This window comes from Hyperoodon ampullatus, assembly GCF_949752795.1.
Source record: "Hyperoodon ampullatus genome assembly, chromosome: 5".
Taxonomy (NCBI): domain Eukaryota; kingdom Metazoa; phylum Chordata; class Mammalia; order Artiodactyla; family Ziphiidae; genus Hyperoodon; species Hyperoodon ampullatus.
This window is the reverse complement of record NC_136918.1, coordinates 141,370,730-141,390,021: the sequence shown is the minus strand read 5'-3', so window position 1 is coordinate 141,390,021 and position 19,292 is coordinate 141,370,730. Positions and strand designations below refer to the sequence as shown.

Here is a 19,292-nt window from a genome sequence, read left to right as displayed (position 1 = left end):
CCATTTCTTCCGGATTGTTCATTTTATTGGCATAGAGTTGCTTGTAGTAATCTCTCATGATCCTTTGTATTTCTGCAGTGCCAGTTGTTGCTTCTCCTTTTTCATTTCTAATTCTATTGATTTGAGTCCTCTCCCTTTTTTTCTTGATGAGTCTGGCTAATGGTTTATCAATTTTGTTTATCTTCTCAAAGAACCAGCTTTTAGTTTTATTGATCTTTGCTATTGTTTCCTTCATTTCTTTTCATTTATTTCTGATCTAATCTTTATGATTTCTTTCCTTCTGCTAACTTTGGGGGTTTTTTGTTCTTTTTTCTCTAATTGCTTTAGATGTAAGCTTAGGTTGTTTATTTGAGGTGTTTCTTATTTCTTGAGGTAGGATTATATTGCTATACACTTCTCTCTTAGAACTGTTTTTACTGCATCCCATAGGTTTTTGGTCATCATGTTTTTATTGTCATTCTTTTCTACATATTTTTTAATTTCCTCTTTGATTTCTTCAGTGATCTCTTGGATATTTAGTAGCGTATTGTTTAACCCCCATGTGTTTATATTTTTTAGTTTTTTTCCTGTAATTGATATCTAGTCTCATAGGATTTTGGTCGGAAAAGACACTTGTTACAATTTCAATTTTCTTAAATTTACCAAGGCCTGATATGTGACCCAAGATATGATCTATCCTGTAGAATGTTCCATGAGCACTTGAGAAGTGTATTCTGTTGTTTTTGGTTGGAATGTCCTATAAATATCAATTAAGTCCATCTTGTCTAATGTGTCATTTAAAGCTTGTGTTTCATCATTTATTTTCATTTGGGATGATCTGTCCATTGGTGAAAGTGGGGTGTTAAAGTCCCCTACTATGATTGTGTTACTGTCGATTTCCCCTTTTTTGGCTGTTAGCATTTACCTTATGTATTGAGGTGCTCCTGTGTTGGGTGCATAGATATTTACAATGGTTATATCTTCTTGGATTGATCTCTTGATCATTATGTAGTGTCCCTCTTTGTCTCTTGTAAGAGTTTACTTTAAAGTCTATTTTGTCTGATATGAGAATGGCTACTCCAGCTTTCTTTTGATTTCCATTTGCATGGAATATCTTTTTCCATCCTGTCACTTTCAGTCTGTATGTGTCCCTAGGTCTGAAATGGGTCTCTTGTAGACAGCATATATATGAGTCTTGTTTTTGTATCCATTCAGCCAGTCTATGTCTTTTGGTTGGAGCATTTATTCCATTTATGTTTAAGATAATTATTGGTATGTATGTTCGTATTACCATTTTCTTAATTGTTCTATGTTTGTTATTGTAGGTCTTTTCATTCTCTTATGTTTCCTGCTTAGAGGAGTTCCTTTAGCATTTGTTGTAAACCTGGTTGGTGGTGCTGAATTCTCTTAGATTTTGCTCGTCTTTTAAGGTTTTAATTTCTCCCTCAAATCTGAATGAGATCCTTGCTGGGTAGAGTAATCTTGGTTGTAGGTTTTTTCCTTTCATCACTTTGAATATGTCCTGCTACTCACTTCTGGCTTGCAGAGTTTCTGCTGAAATGTCAGCTCTTTACCTTATGGGGATTCCCTTTATGTTATTTGTTGCTTTTCCCTTGCTGCTTTTAATATTTTTTCTTTGTATTTAATTTTTGATAGTTTGATTAATATGTGTCTTGGCATGCTTCTTCTTGGATTTATCCTATATGGGACTCTCTGGTCTTCCTGGACTTGATTGACTATTTCCTTTCCCAAATTAGGGAAGTTTTCAACTATAATCTCTTCAAATATTTTTTCAGTCCCTTTCTTTTTCACTTTTTCTTCTGGGACCCCTATAATTCGAATGTTGGTGAGTTTAATGTTGTCCCAGATGTCTCTGAGACTGTTCTCAATTCTTTTCATTCTTTTTTCTTTATTCTGCTCTGTGGTAGTTAATTCCACTATTTTATCTTCCAGGTCACTTATCCTTTCTTCTGCCTCAGTTATTCTGCTATTGATTCATTTCAGCGAATTTTTAATTTCATTTAATGTGTTGTCCATCATTGTTTGTTTGCTCTTTAGTTCTTCTAGGTCCTTGTTAAACGCTTCTTGTATGTTCTCCATTCTACTTCCAAGATTTTGGATCATCTTTACTATCATTTCTCTGAATTCTTTTTCAGGTAGACTGCCTATTCCCTCTTCATTTGTTTGGTCTGGTTGGTTTTTTCCTTGCTCCTTCATCTGCTGTGTATTTTGGTAAACTTACTGTGTTTGGGGTCTCGTTTTCCCAGGCTGCTCGTTCGTAGTTCCCATTGTTTATTGGTGTCTTCCCCCAGTGGGTAAAGTTGGTTCAGTGGCCTGTGTAGGCTTCCTGGTGGAGGGGACTGGTGCCAGTGTTCTCGTGGGTGGGGCTGGATCTTGTCTTTCTGGTGGGCAGGACTGCAGCCTGTGCTGTGTTTTGGGGTGTCTGTGGACTTTTTATGATTTTAAGCAGCCTCTCTGCTAATGGATGGAGTTGTGTTCCTCTCTTGCTAGTTGTTTGGCATAGGGTGCCCAGCACTATAGCTTGCTGGTTGTTGAGTGGACCTGGGTCTTAACTTTGAGACAGAGATCTCTGGGAGAGCTCTCACCGATGGATATTATGAGGGGCTGGGAGGTCTCTGGTGGACCAGTGTCCTGAACTTGGCTCTCCCACCTCAGAGGCTCAGACCTGACACCTGGCCGAGCACAAAGACCCTGCGCCGCTGTGCTTGCCAGGCCTGTCCGAGCACCTGGCCAGCTCCCTGCTCCCGGCTCCCAGTCCTGGCTTGGCGGGTTAAAGATTTTTATGTCTGTGTTGCGATATTGGTTTGTAGTTCTAAGGTCTTTGATTTTGGTATCAAGATTTTGCTGGCCTCATAAAATCAGTGGTATAGTGTTTTATTCTCTTGTATTTTCTGAAAGACTTTCTGTAAAAAATTTTTTTTTCTTTAGGTGTTAGGTAGTATTCACTAATGAAGCTGTCTGGGCTTTGATTGTTCTTTGTGGAAAGTTTTTAACTACAAATTAACTTATAGGTACAGGACTATTAAGTTTATCTAATTTTTCTTGAGTGATCTTTGAGAGTTTGTGTCTTTCTAGAAATTTATCTATTTAATAAAACTTTTTAAATTTATTGACACAACTTTATTCCTAATATTTTCCTATTATCCTTTTAATTAAAGTAGGGACTGCAGTGATGGCCTTTTTCATTATAGTTACTTGTAAATAATGTCTCTTCTCTTTTCTTGATCAGTCCAGCTAGAGGTTTTTGTATTATTATTTTTTTTCAAAGAACTGGCTTTTGGTTTTATTGATTTTCTCTCTATTTTTTCTGTTTTTTATTTCATTGATTTCAGTTTTCCTCTTTATTATTTCCTTACTTCTCCTTACTTTGAGTTTTATTTGCTTTTCCTGTAATAGCCTCTTAAGAGGGATGCTTAGATCATTGATTTGTGATCTTTCTCCTTTTCCAATACAAACACTTAAAGCTACATACTTCCATCTAAGTGTTGCTTTTAGCTGCATCTCACACATTTTGATATGTTGTTTTTACATTCTTATTCAACTCAGAATATATTTTTTCTAATTACTCTAGTGATTTCTTCTTTGACTCATGAGTTTTTTTAGAAGCGTATTGTTTAAGTCTCAAATATTTGAGGTTTTCCCAGATATATCTCTATTAATGATTTTGATTTTAGTTTTTCTGTGGAGCTAGAAAATTATTTGTATTATTTTATTTTCTAACATCTATTGAAATTTGTATTATGGCCCAAAATATTGTCTTTCTGGATAACTGTTCCATGTGCACTCAAAACCAGTATGTATTCTGCTCCTGCAGGGTGTAGAGTTCTATAAATGTCAGTTAGGTCAAACTGACTGATAGTGGTATTAAAGTCTTCTATATTTCAAATATTATTTCTTCTGCCCCTGTCTTTCTTCTCCTTTTGAGACTATAATTATTTGATGTTAGAATATTTGATATTGTTCTAGAGCTCTAGGACAATCTATTCTGTATTTTTCACTCTTTTGCCTGTTTTGTTTTGATTTGGATAATTTCTGTTGACCTAGCTTCAAGTTCACTAATTATTTTCCTCTGCTGTGTTCAATCTGCTGATTAGCTTAAGGAATTCTTTTGATCTAATATTGTGTTTGTTGTTTCTAACATTTTATTTATCTATCTGTCTCTTTTGTATAGATTTAATATTCTTTCTGAATCCCCACCTGTTTATGGGCATTAACCATAGTTGTTTTAAAGTCCCTATCTGATAGTACCATACCAAGATTTCAAAACTATTGATCATTTCTCCTCTGGTTCTTTTTTCTTGCTTTTGTGTTTGTGCATCTCATAATATTTTATTGAATTTTGGCCATGATGCATGAATGAGTAGCAATTGAAGTAAGTTATACTTATTTCCAGTTCTTTACTTCCTACCTGCTTGTATGCCCAGGACCTTGTCCTCTCACCCTGTCTCAAAGATGAAATTGTTTACTTGTACCATATCTCCCTGTAGGGCTTTTAATTCTTTGCAACTAAGTTTACCCAGTTGCCTGTAACTTCCACTTTCTGATTCATTCAAAGAAAAGCATGATTTTGTAGATTAACAGTCTCTTTTTTGTTGTTAGAATGGAAGTGATATTCTTTTGTGTCTTTCTTCATCCTGAGCAGAAATAGAACTCTGTTTTTTAAATCCAAGTTTCCATATATACTCTCTAACAGTTCTGTTTTGATAGAAACCATCTGTTGTAGGGATTCTGCTTGTCCTTGTAATTCATTATGAAAGGTCCCCTCAGATACATGATTAATTTCCGTTGTCTCTTTGGTGGAGCTGGAATAGGTAAGGGAAGGCATAGCCACAGTCTCTGCCACTGTGACCTGAGGGATACCAATAGGTAAATGGTCAGTTTGGGAGGAGACAACAGGAGGAAGTGTATCCCCCTCTCATTTCACTTCCCCAGATGCAAAGCCTGAAGTTTCCTGCATGAACGGATGACCACCCACCTGTTCAGGTCCCATGTAGGTTCTGGGGACACACAGACCAGCAGCTCTTCTCTAGAACACACACTTGGCCCATGCTTTGAGCTTTCTCCAGGAAGATGGAGAAGTTCTGTCAGCCTTTCAAGGCTTGGACCCCACCCTCCTAGTCCCAGAAGAGGGGCAAACAACACAGCAGATTCATCCGATTCATCCAACTACCATCTTCCCAGAAATCTCCCGAGGCCTTAATCCTCTGTTTTATTATTTCTAAATTTATTTTCTAAATTAGTTCTGTAGGGATCTTTTCTGTGGATCACATCACATCTATGACCATAGCATACCACATCTGGGCCACTATTTCCTTGAATGCAAGCATTCAGAGGAGAGCAGTGTTTTAATTTGTGCTGTCTTAGTGCAATGATCTGACTTATTTGTTTAATAATATTAAATGATGCTGATAGTACATGGTGTTTCTAGACCGGAAGAAACCACACTTAGAAGGGAAGTCTGCAGTATCAGTTTTCTCCTTGTAGTCTCAGAGGTGCTCATCCTGTGAGGTCTTCAAATGCCTTGTTCCTGAAGCACTCCTTGTTTACATACAGATTAAGTCCCTAGGGACACAAAAAATATATTTAGTTACACAAGAGATGTCTACTTCTGTAGTCATTCTACTGTGATTTCTATGAATAATTTATCAACTACTTAACGCTCATCAAATTTGATGAAATTGTAGAAACTATCTGTAAGTTCTCTTACTCTTTATCTCGGAGTTTGAAATACTGTCATTTTAAATAAACACGTTTCTCCATAAACAAGAATTTCATTGTCGGAGGAAAGAAAAAATTCTTGGTGTATCCGGTGCCTGTCCTCGAGTTTGTGTGTTCGGCCTCCATCGCTTCCCTTCATCGGTCTGGTGTCCTTGAGCTCACTGTCTCCCTGTATTTATTCATGTTAGCATCACCGTTCCTCTTTTTTTTTTTCTGTTGCAGGTGCTGGGGTTCCCCAGTTCCAACCGATTGCCCTGAATGGCCGAATTCAGGTCCTCAGCAACGGGTCTCTGTTGATCAAGCACGTGGTAGAAGAAGACAGCGGCTACTACCTGTGCAAGGTCAGCAACGATGTGGGCGCGGACGTCAGCAAGTCCATGTACCTCACGGTGAAAAGTAAGGAAGAAGAGTGCTTCATTTTACCTAAATAGGGCTTTGGGGGCTTCCATTTTCAGTGGTCTCCATGCATACTGTTTAAAAACAAAACACACCAAAAGCAAAATGGGATTTGCTGCAGCTGGGGGTTTCCTGTCCTAAAAATATAGTTAAAGAGGATGGTAGAAGTCCAGTGCTTGTCAGAGCCTATGGGTCCCCTCCTTTCTGCTCCCTTGGCCATGGCTACAGGCTCTGGGTAAACAGCAGCCGAGTGGGTCCCTGCCTTTGGCACCCACATTTCTCTCCTGTTGATTTTATTGTGGAAAAGCCCAGTGTACGCTCTCAGATGTGTTCCTTTCAGAGGTCTATTCATGCTTTTTATTATCTGCAAGCTGGCTTGTCCATAGATTTCCTTTTTAAGATCCTTCTGAAATCCAGAAAGCAGAAACCTCATTATCAACACACACATCTACAAGAACAAAGAACGCGTAGCACTATGCTTAGGGTCCGTGTTGCTGACCCATTTTTTAAGAAAGGGCACTTTATAGTGAAATTATTTTTATACTTTGGTAACTAAACCACCAAAGAATGGACCAAAGTAGACCAACTTCTACTGAGTACTGCTCATTAGCAAATGGTTGTACATCTAGTTTAAATGAATGACTTATGTCTTTCTCCGTTTATATTCTTTACTACTGGATAGATTGTGATTTCTTCCTGACTACAAGGTTTTGATCAGATGTCCTCTTTTTTATTTTAATTATGCTGTCTGTAGGTTGTCAAGGATCTCTATCATATCATTTATTAGAGAGATTGGATTTAAAAGTGAATTCCAGTGGTGTGTGTGTGTGTGAGAGAGAGATATTTAAAGGCTAGCTACACACAGACTAGTATCCATCCTATTTTGCTAAGAATTTATTCTAGTTAACCCATTTTTTCTAATAGGACAGTGAAAATATCAAGCTGTCTATTCGGTATACTTTTATATCATAGACAAATTAAAGTTCTGAAATAAGGTTGCTTTGAAATATATTGTGGACATATCCAATGCATACCTTTGACTTCTAAATATTATACTCCAGAGGAACTGATTTTCAAGAATCTGAAGACAAATTGTCATATCACTTAAATACAAAGTTGAAATCGTAATTTTTAAAACTAAGTTGATGAAATATTAAGGAAACCCAAGATCTGAAGACCAATACTGACCAATGGTGATCCCTCTTTCCCAACAAAAGAAATGTATTTTGCAATTGCTTTAACATATTTTAAATTTATAAAGCATTTTTTCTATCGCACTCATATATGTATCTAAGCTCTAATAGATACAGTGCCGCATGAAGGATGTAAATACAATCAACCATAGACCTTACCTTCATGAATGAGAGAGCTTATGTCTTGAGAAAGGAGACGGCCTGCTAATCATAGTGCAAGGGAAGGAGTAAGGTGCACAGAGATGTGCCTTTCAAAGGAGGACAGAATCATTGTTTTGAATTAAGGAAAGCATCAGGGGAAAAAAATCTTTAAAAATGGGTAGAATTTGAAAATGTAGAACGTGAAGGTTTCCCCACATCTCCTCTCTCCATACCTTTGATGCTGGTAGTGGATGTGGGACCACAAAGATGTCCCCTTGCCCTTAGTGAGCTTATTCTCCTGTGGGTCCATCAGGCCTGGGTGTGGACAGCTCCGTCCAGCAGAACGTGTCGGTATCAGGATAGAGTGTGGGACATGGGAATGCACAGATGAGGGTGTGGCGTGGTTTACACCCCCTGGAGAATCAGTGCCTACAGAATGGTACCCATGGCCTCTGAGTTCAGTCCTAAAGGGTGCAGTGGATTTCGAAAGATAGAATTGTTGGGGGTAAACGGAGGTGCTCAAGGGAGAGAGAACAGAGAGAGCAGATACAAGAAATCAAAAGACTAGAGGCAAGAGGTAACTGTGTTTGAATGCTCTACCCGCTACATGGAGGGGATTAGAGAGAGAAACATTTAAAGCGAGTGTTCGTCAAAGAAAACTTTTCTTAGGGTTTGTCAGTCTTAGTTTCTCTCTCTCAAACTCTACAAACTGCTAGCAGAGAGGCGCATTTATGGAACAGTTAATTTTACCAGTTCTTGATAACCCTCCGGTGGCTTTATACATAATTTCAGCAGGAACTAAAACAACATTGTAAAGCAATTATACTCCAATAAAGATGTTAAAAAATCATAATATTTAAATTCTGAAAAGTAAAAACATAATTTAATAAAGAGGTATAGAAACACGAAGGCAAAAGATATACAGTATCTCTAACTGTTGCTCAAATGATACCATTTAAACAAAAACAATAGCTAACACAGGGATGGCTTTCGCTTCTTCTTTGTATATTTGCTTGGCAAGATTATTAAGGGTATGAAAACTGACACGTTTAGGCTCTGCACATGGCAATGGGAGACCTGCCAGTTGGTGTACAGCCCTTTTATTGAGAAAACGGGAGGAAGTGGGAGCGGAGAACATTGGCTGTGACCTGCCGGGGGCAGAGCAGGTGCCTGGCTGCTGAGCAAGCAGATTGTGTGTTGCTGCACTGGTAACGGGATTATACCTGGCCCTGCAGCAAGGCTCTTCTTATCTGATGCTACCCAGGCTTACATCAGGCACAATTTCTTTAATGTTTCAAAAGAAATTGCACTGCTTTCAGTAAGAATAGTAAGGACTCTCCCTTTTCTATAAGTCATTAAAAAAAAAAAAAAACTGGTCTGCCAATATTTTTAAATGCAATAGGAGAGAACTTTCTGCCTGATCAGCCATGTCAAGAAATTAAGACAGCTTCTCAGATGAGAACTCCAGATGCCCAGGATGGCTGGTGCTGGGTTTTACACGTATTTTAAAGACCCGAACTCTACTGATAGAGCCTGGTGTTGGGGTCTCACTGGGGACGCTGGGGACCATGCACTGACACTGGCTGGGTCTCCTCTCTGGGAAGTTTTCTTACCACGACTCCAATGCTTTCAAAACTCGCTAATCTAATAATAGAGCAATTTAACAATGAATGCCTCCCCCCGACCCTTTTTTGGCATCAGACATGATGAGACTGTGGGCAGGGAAGACAGAAGGCAACAAAGTTTGGAAGGAGTGGTCATGGAAAGCCATCAATGAGACAGAAAAATACTCAGTGCAAATCCTCCTGGCTTTGTTGGTATTCTTGCTTCTGGTTCTACATTATCTCAATTCTATTTTATCCTTTATGAAAAATCATCCCAGGAATAGGGACCCAAAACATCCGAAAATGTTAAGGACCTTTGGCAGGAAAGACAGGGGAACTGCGCTCTGCTTTCAATCAAATGTGGCCTCTGGTGACAGCACTGCACCCCTCACCCCAGGCCCACCAGGGGCTGCAGAAGCCTCACCACTTAGGGAACATGGTCTTTTGTGCTAAGAAAATAGTTCCTAAAACTGCAGAATCTTTCAGGTGGATGAGCCGTCTTCTCTCAGGTGCCCAAATTGCATCCTCACCGTCCCAGCTTTCTGCCCCTGGCTGGTCTGAGCCTGTGTGTCTCCAGGAGCCCTGCTATCTTTCTGTTTGGACCTCTGGCCCACGATGCCCAGGCAGCTCTTCTTTTGTCTGCTGCTCTGCACAGGTCCCTTCTGATCCCCGCGAGCCGTGTAGGAGAGCATCCCTTATCAACCAGGAGCCGGCACTTCCCTGGAGAGTCGGTTATTTGTGGAACCCACCTCCCCATCTCTGGCTTCCGGAGCCAACCCAGAAGGGCTCCAGTCCAGCCTTGGTCCTCAGGCCTCCCTCTAGGCAGGTCCCTGGGTCCCATGTGGGGACACATGCGTGTGCACTGCATGTGCACATACCAGCTCGAGTCAGCTTTGGTCAAACAGTCCCCAGGCCTTGGTCAATTCTGGACAGACCTCAGTAATGTGATTTGACCTCAGGCTACCTCATGTCCTGCTATTGCCAGAGTGGGTGTTGGGCTTGGAATACAATAACCCATTCCCCCCAACCCCAAAATAAAAGAATCCATAAATAGCCTTGGATAGTCCATTCACCCTCTGTTACTTCTCGCCCTCATGTGCTGCCTCTAGGATGTACAGGTATCTGCGGGAACACCTGCAGTGCTGCTCTGTGGTCTCTGAAGTGAAGGAAGGAGCGCCACCCTGGGCTGCCCCGCAGTGAGGCTGCGGTGGCCTTAGTCCCTTCCACAGGGTGCTCCCGGGTTCCTCCTGGTCACTCTGTAAAGGCCGCTCTTTAAGAACAAGAGATACACTCTTGTTTTTTTCCTTTGTTTTGTGCTCACAGAAGTAGCGGGAGTAAAGTTTGCCTACATAAAAACACTACATTACCGTTTTTTGTTCCTTAAACTGTCAAGATTGCTTGTGTGTATCTCAGTCTAATGCTGCTTTCCCTCTATTATTTTAATTTGAGAGCTTCTAAATGAAGCCTTCAGAACCTTGGCTCCTGGGCCCCGGAAGGCTGTAGCTGATCTTGTGGGACTGTGCAATCCCTTGAAATCATATGCAAAAACTGTGTGTGTTTTTCTGGGAAGAAACACTGTAGCCTTTATATCTTTAAAGGGATTCCTGGGCTTCCCTGGTGGCGCAGTGGTTGAGAGTCCACCTGCCGATGCAGGGGACACGGGTTCGTGCCCCAGTCCAGGAAGATCCCACATGCCGCGGAGTGGCTGGGCCCGTGAGCCATGGCCGCTGGGCCTGCGCGTCCAGAGCCTGTGCTCCACAATGGGAGAGGCCACAACAGTAAGAGGCCCACGTACCGCAAAAAAAAAAAAAAAGAAAAAAAAAAAAGTATCTGCAGCTTTAATGGCAATGTCCGTGTTCAGAAGTAGAGGATGGGATAAGCATGGGAAGGGAAGTGTGGAAAAACATAGGGGGACTTGTGAGCTGGTGGGAGACCCCAAGTGGCTGTAATGCCGATGCTGGGTGGTGGCTCCTTCCAGATAGGGCAGCTAAATGTTTGCATTTTGCTTCTTCAGTGAGCCTGAGAGTCTACCAGCTAAAGAGTCTTTGGGGTTAAGAAGGGATCTGTAAGATGGGAAGGCTACTAGAGCAGCTACAATTGGTTGCCAACCCCATTTCAGTTTCCCTCCTCTCTCAGTGTTAAGTGTTTAATCATGTCCCCTTAAAATTCATATATTGAAGTCCTAACCCCTAGTATCTCCAAATATGACCTCATTTGGAAACACGGTTTTTGCAGAGGGAATGAGTTAAAAGGAGGTATTACCGGAGTCGTGCAGCCCTCAATCCAGTAGTAGTGATGTCATACAAAAAAGGGGAAATTTGGACACAGACATGGAGCGAATCAGTCTTGTGAAGACAGAGATTGGAGTTATGCTTCCACAGCCAAGGGAAGCTGGAAGAGGCCATGAAGGATTCTCCCCTAGAGTCTTCAGAGGGACCATGGTCCTACCAACACCTTCATTTCGGATTTCTGGCCTCAAAGACTGTGGTAGAATAAATTTCTGGGTTTTTGTTTTTTGTTTTTTGTTTTTGTTTTTGTTTTTGTTTTTGTTTTGTGGTATGCGGGCCTCTCACTGTTGTGGCCTCTCCTGTTGCGGAGCACAGGCTCCGGACGCGCAGGCTCAGCGGCCATGGCTCACGGGCCCAGCCGCTCCGCGGCATGTGGGATCTTCTGGACCAGGGCACGAACCTGTGTCCCCTGCATCGGCAGGCGGACTCTCAACCACTGCACCACCAGGAAAGCCCTAAATTTCTGTTGTTTAAATCACCAGTCTGTGATACTTTGTTACACAAATGCACTCAGTGATAACAGAGATCTTTTGCAGAATCTTGTGCTTGAGGGAAGCACACCACAGCTAGGTCACCTGCTCCAGCAGGTAAATCCTAATCTGTCCACACTAGTGGATGTGAACTCTAGTCTGAACCAACCAAGGGCAGCCTTCTCCCTTTGAGCATAATTGGTTTAAGGGTGGGCATGTGACCGGTTTTGGTCAATGAAATGTAAGAGATCTTCTGTGATATTTTTGAAAAGATTTCCTTATTCCTAATTGTAGACTCAGCAGGAGACGTTCATCTCTTAATTCTTGGCCCTATCTGGAGGTGATACCTCCAGATACTCTATCATGGCAACCATTTTAGCACCATCTTGAGGATAAACCAAAACATAAAGGAAGGTAGAGTCAAGAAAACCAGAAAAGTTGAGATTTATCACTAAGCTACTGCATTTGCAGTCCCCTCACCTCTGAATTCATCACTGTGAGAGGACCAATTACTTGATTGCTTTTCGGTCTAAGCCGGTGTGGGTCAGGGTTTTCTTATTTGCGGCTAGAGGCATCCAAACTAAATAGGAAGTGGACAGGTCATCAGCAGGTAATGGGGCTCAGTTCAATCATACTGCTCCCCCCAACAAGTCAGGCTGAGATCAATACCCCCGAGAGGTTGAGGAGTCTTATTTTGGTTGAGGAACCCCATGCAAATTGGCATTCACAGCATCATGCTCTAGGTTGGGGTAAGAGAGGTCTGTGGAGGAATGACAGCTGAGGGTCAGTGACAACCCGAAGGCCTTGGGCACATCCCAGAGCAGGGAGGTCGGTACCTGGTGGAGGGAGAGTGGTGAATACCAACAGCATTTTTTCAATGTTACTGAGACTGGTATCCCTCTGAGGGAAACAGTGTATTTTCTCCCCTTACTTACTTACCTCTTTTTCCTTCTTCTGTTTGGAGGCCCCCTTCTACCCAGCAACTGAAAAGTTATTTCTGCCAGTTTGAGGTAATCTCTGCTATTTCAAGGTTTCTCCGTTGATTTAAGATCTTTCCTCTCCCGTGGCCTCCTGGGGGCAGTGGCATCAGTGCTCTGGGTCCTCAGTTATCTGTCACCCTCCGTGCTGGCATCCGCTGAGATGCCTACAGTCCCATCTGGTCTCTGGCCATGGGGTCACTGCCTAGTGACCCACAGGAGCCCCTCTTGGTCCCCCAGCTGCCCCTTGTCAGATCTGTTCGCTTATCCAATCAGCAGTATTCACTGAGTATCACCTAATGTCAGGGACTGTACTAGACACTGCTTATTCCTTGAACAAGTTTACCGGCATGAAGCATACATCCCCATGGGGAGAAGGACATGCAGATGGGGATGTAACATAATGCCCTGCAGGGAACAGAATGAAGTAAGGAAACGAGGTGTGCACATGCTCGGAGAGAGCAGCCCAGGCAGATGGAATGGCACGTGCAAAGTTTCGAGGTAGAAGTGGGTTACATCTGAGAACTAGTGGGGAAACCATTGCGCTCGGAGTGCAATGAAGAAAATGAGGCCATAGAGCTAGGCAGGGGCTAGATCCATGGTCAAACTTTGGACTTTTAAATATGATAAAATGCCACTGGAGGATTTTGAGCAGAGGGAAAGCATTGTAACAACTATAGCTACAAATTATTCTAAACCCTTTATCTAATTCAGACAATAACACTCAGAATTGTAGGTTATGTCTGACTTATAGAGGCACAGAGAGAGGCCAGGGAGCCTCCGGCAGAGCAGGTGGGAACAGTTGCCGCTGTCCCGGAGGGAGACTGGGAAGATTGCATCTCCCACTGTGTCCCAGGCATTCACTCCGACTCTGCTTCTTATGCCCTGTGGTTAGAGGGGCGCTCTTAGGAACCCAAACAGGTCCCTCCAGGCCCCATTCTGAGCTGTTAGGGCTCAGGGTTCCTTTAGGAGACACTCACCCGTGACCGGCTCTCCTTCTCTCCTGAGTCTCCGTCCCTACCCCTAGCCCCACCCACTTCCCCAGTTCACCTGGTACAGTTTCCGCAGTCTGTCCAGATTTGTACTCTTGCTTCTAGTTTACTAAGCTGATAGCAAGAGGCAGTGCTAGTGGTTTCCACCACCCTTTCCTATCATGATAGACCTCACTCAACAGTTTGAGAACCATGTGGGTATTTATTTTGCTGGTTACTGAGTTTATCTATTCCAAGTAAGCATCCTGGAACTGAGGAAATAACCACAAGATGAATTTGAAGATTTGTTATCTCCACTGTAAGCTGGCCCTAAACCGAAACACACTGATTCCCTGACCTAAAAAAGCCCCTACCCTGATCGTTGGGCCAGGGTAGTCTTTTGGTTCTTTAAAAATTAGTGTCAGTTCAGGGTCACCACCCCTACACTTAATGAGTCATTTTTGTTTGGCCGCTTTTAAGGTTTTCTTTCTCTTGGGATTTCAGAGTATGACTATGATATACCTGAATGTCGTTTCCTTTGTATTTGTGTAGATTTGGATTGAGGAGTTCCTTGGACCTTTAAGCTGATATCTTTCTTCAAACCTGAGGTGTTTACAACCATCGTTTTTTCCAGTAATTCTCTTTTTTCTTTTTTTTTTTTTTGTCCTAGTCTTTCTTGCCTCTTATTCTAGGACACATATGTTAACCCACTTGGTGCTGTCCCAATATCAAGATTTCTGGTAATTGGATCATTTTTCTTCCATCATTTTTCTCTCTCAGCAGATTGCATATTGTTTAATCTACTTTAGTCATTACTGGCTCTCCCTTCAGGGAGAATTTATTGTGATGTAAATTATAAGTCAGAGCTTACATATTTTGCACACATGGTTAGTCAGTTGTCCTAACAGCATTCATTGAGCAACTCATCCTGTCCTTACTTTCTGAAATAACAATTTCATTTGAGGGAAAGATATTTAAGAAAATGAGGTCTCAAGTCAAACTTCCTGGTTAGCTCTGCTAATTGCTAGCTGTGTACCTTGGACAAGTTACATAACCTTTATGTGTTTTAGTTATTTAGTTCTCCAGTCATCTCAGACTGTTGTTTTGGGCATGAAATGAATTAGTATAAACATAGAAATCACCCAAAACATAGGAATAAAATTGGATCCCCACCTCACACCATATACAAAAACTAACTCAAAACAGATAATATACTTAATGCAACAGCTAAAACTATAAAACTTTTAGAGTAAAATATTGGAGTAAATTTTTATGTCCATGACATGAGAAAAATTACATAATTTGGACTTTATAAAAATCAAAACACTTGTGCATCAAGAAAATGAAAAGACAGCTTGGAGAATGTGTAAAAATATTTGTGAATCATATATCTAATAGGATACTTGCATGTAGAACTCTTACAACTCAACAATAAAAACACAAATAACCCAATTAAAAAATGGACAAAGGATTCGATAAGACTTTTATCTAAAGAAGACATACAGATGACCACTAAGCACATGAAAAGATGCTCAACATCATTAGTCATAGAGAAATGCAAATCAAAACCACAATAAGATACCACTTCATAGCCACAAGGATGGCAAAAAACAAAACAAAACAAAACAAAAAATCAGACAAATGTTAGCAAGGATGTGGAGAAATTGGAACACTGTACGTTACTGGTGGGAATGTAAAATGGTCAGGCTGCTTTAGATAGCAGTTTAGCAGTTCCTCAAAAAGTTAAACAGACAGTCACCATATGACCCAACAATTCCACTCCTATGTATATACTTAAGATAAATAAAAACATATGTCAACACAGAAACTTGTACATCAATGTTTAAAGCAGCACTATCCATAATAGCCAAAAAGTGAAAACAACTCAAAGGTCCATCAACTGGTATATGGATAAACAAAATGTAGTATATCATATAATAGAATATTATTCAGTCCTACGGACACATGAAGTAGCAATATATTCTACAACATGGATAAACCTTGAAAACATTCTAAGTGAAAGAAACCTGGCACAAATGACCATATATCATAGGATGCCATTTATATGAAGTGTCCAAAATAGACAAATCCATAGAAACAGAAAAAAGATTCGTGGTTGCCTAGGGCTGGGAGGATAGGCCAATGGAGAGTGACTGCAAATGAGAACAAGGTGTTGTTTGGGGGGATAAAAATGTTCTGGAATTAGAGAGTGGTGAAGGTTGCAGAACACTGAATGGTACACTTGAAACACGAGTTTTATGGTATGTGAACTATACTCAATAAAGCTACTATTTTTAAAAATTCCAGACTATCTAGCAACTTCAAGTGAACCTGTGCAACAGTTGTTAAGAGTTTAGGTTTTGAAGTTAGATAATCTGGTTTCAAACCCCAGGTTCATGGCTTCTTAGTTATGTAAACTTGTGCAAGTTCTCTAACCTTTCCAAGCCCCGTGTTCCTCTTCTGTAAAATGGAGATAATTGTGCCTACTGTCTAAAGCAGTGGTCCCCAACCTTTTTGACACCAGGGACTGTTTCATGGAGGACAATTTTTCCATGGACTGGGGAGGGGTGGGGGATGGTTCAGGCAGTAATGCAAGCGATGGGGAGAGATGGGGAGTGGCAGATGAAGCTTTGCTCACTCGCTGCTCACCTCCTGCTGTGCAGCCCGTACCACTAACGGTCCGTGGCCCAGGGGTGGGGACCCCTGGTCTAAAGCTAGGAGGATTAAGTGATAGAATATTCTGACAGCAGAGTGTCTGAAAAAGAGGAAAGATAAGCTCTTCATTAGTGGAAGCTGCTGCACTCAGGCCCTAAATGCTCATGGATACTTTTGCATTGAGTTGTCTTTTTGTTTTGTTTTGTTTTGTTTTGTTTTTAATTTCTACACCCTTGTCTTGTGGTTAAATAACTGTATCAGTACAACATGGCAAAGATTTGACAGGGCAACACTTGCCTCTCTTCTGACGGCTCCAAGGCCAACCCTCCCTCATCTCTGTTACTTGACGTTGTCTGTTGTCTTCGCTCTGCTCACGTGTTTTTTCTTCCAGATAAGTTTTCATCTATTTCAAAAACGATCATGAGGGGTGATTAAAATTTCATTTGATTTATAGAATAGTTTGGAGTGGGGGACCCACATCTTTATAACACTGGGTCCTCACACCCAGAAACAGGAAACTTCTCCCCAGTTTCCCTCTTCAATTTGTGTGTCCTTTACTGAGGATGTAAAGTTGTCCCCTTTTTCCCTCTTCTACTGCAGGTCCTTTACTGAGGATGTAAAATTCTCTCCATTTGGAACACATACATGTCTTACTGTTTTTTTCCCCACAGAATGTTGAATTTTGTATATGCTATTTTAAATAGATATTGTGCCTTTCCCTTTTACTTCTGTAGTTGAATCCCCAGATCTTAGTAATTTTATATTATTATTGGACTCCAGTTTATGTTTGAATGCTTTTGCAACATTAGAAGCTTTATGGTGAGATGGTCTGTGACAGGAAGACTCACAGATACACGCATTTCAGTTTCACCCCTAGCTGACTAGTTCTTTCGTTCATTCAAAAACATTTGCTGAGTTCCTGCACATACCAGGCAGTCAGTCGAGCATCTGGGCTGGGTTCTCAGACCTCTGCGCTCCCACCTCCGTTCTGTCCATGCTTTCCAGCCATGGCCCACCAGCCATACACAGGTAGTGGAACAAGTTGGGTTTATTCTTGTCCTGAGGGAGAACACACACCATGGGGACCGGTGAGGTGTCTTAAGAAGGTGTCAGAAAGGATGTATTATATACATGGGCCTATGTTAGGTGATCTGGGGAAGGGTCAAGGAAGCAGCACTTGGCTCTGGATTGGATGCTGTTGGCAGTGGGAGTGATTCTATGATTGGGCATCTTAACGAATCTCACCCGTAAGTGGGGAGGAATGGAGTCAGCCCATAGCTGTGGTTAGTAAAGATGCAGTGGTCACTCATATTATCCAGGAGAGTGGATGTTTGGCCATTTTGTTCTATATTTGGATAATGTTCATGCTATTGTGTGTATTCGGATAGGATGAAGGGGTGGGCTTGCTTCACCTTGATCCATCTCAGTCACAGAGTGGCCTCATCTGCTTTGCTGTTCTGTGAAATTGTTGACATTCAACGAGAGAACACCAAGGCCCAGCTGGGAACCCCTAGCCAGCTCAGCTCCTGGGCGTCCAGGGCTACCTTTCTCTCTCTCATGGCTCTTAATCATTGCTGTCACATCATTGGTTTTAACATAATTCCTTTGCAAAAGGATGCAGAAGACAATGGATGGTTTTGTTTAGGAATAATTTAAGAAAAGCATCTACAGATAAATGTTGTCCTCAAGGGCTACTGGACTTTTATTGTGAGCTCAGCTGAAACAAGCTTATGATTCATCTGATCTGTCATGGCCCTTGTGAACAGGTGCATGGAAATAAGCTTACAGAAAGGTGAGGCTTAGAGATTTCCCTCTGACAATTTATACCATGTAGAGTGTGGGTATCTGGGCTGTAATGCTCACTTGTGTCTTGGGGACTCCCGGGTTTGGCCTTCTGCAGGGACAATCTGAACTACTCATGTTAGGATGCATCCCAAGACAACAGCCCCAGAGAAGAGTCGCTGATGAACATTTGTAATGCAATGGCGAGTCAGGGAGGGATGCCCGTGGCTGCCAGGGCAGTGACCAGCCATCCACTTTTTTCAGTTCCACACATGGCTGCATCAGAAGGACAGAGAGGGGGTGGGCAGTGAGCCTTTGAATATATATTTTCCCACTTGAATATTTATTTTTCCACTTTCTATTTAAATCCCCACACCCTTGGCCGGTTGATTCCAGCACCTCAAGTTAGGTGTTCACATGTGTGCATCTATCCGTTCAGCTGCTGATTTTAAGGGCTGTTATGGAGGACCACAGCCCATATACATACAGGCAGGTAAGATCCTCTTCACTCTGAGGCTGTGTGAGCAGAACAGATACCTGATTTTTAGCTCATTCTGGGCACCAGAACCATGGTTTTAATTGTCAGTGTTTTATATTATACCCTGAAGGACTACACAAGATTTTATAAGCATGGCAGAGGCAACATCATCGAGAATGGCTGACTCAATACTCTTATTTTCTCTAAGAAGAACTGGGAGATAAACAGTATTTAGCTAATTCTAATTTTAGTCTTCTTTCTAAGGAAATGAAGAGCACCCATCACTTATGGTCCCAGAAGCATCACTTCCTGCTGGGGTGGCCTGATTCTCATCTCTGGGTGGTGCCTTGGGATCTGGCCTGTACTGAGAAGTCCCTGCCTTGCTTCCTGTACCTTATTCTTTAGCCTCTATACTTGCTCAGAGTGGAGTCTTTACTGTCAATGAGAGGGGAGCCAGTGCAAAAGCCTGAAGTAGGGAAAGCTTGCTGGGTCTCTTCAGAGATGCTGCTGGGGTAGAGAACAGAGCTCCAGGAAGAGGTGGTGAAGTCCTTACAGCTGATAAGGACTCTACATTTTACTCTGGAGGAGCTGGATGGCCCCTTCTTCTGTCCTTTCTCCT

At 41.8% G+C, this 19,292-nt stretch overlaps 1 protein-coding gene across 2 annotated transcripts in view; it reads left to right on the top strand.

The window, feature by feature from the left end:
- DSCAM (DS cell adhesion molecule) overlaps nucleotides 1–19,292 on the top strand; it is a gene marked incomplete at both ends in the record, with an annotated part of 733,341 nt that overhangs the window by 498,987 nt on the left and 215,062 nt on the right. For both annotated transcript variants that reach the window (XM_079704973.1, XM_079704974.1), the window contains one exon: nucleotides 5,941–6,114. In XM_079704973.1, the coding sequence (XP_079561099.1) occupies nucleotides 5,941–6,114 (174 nt within the window). The remainder of the gene's footprint in view (nucleotides 1–5,940; nucleotides 6,115–19,292) is intronic.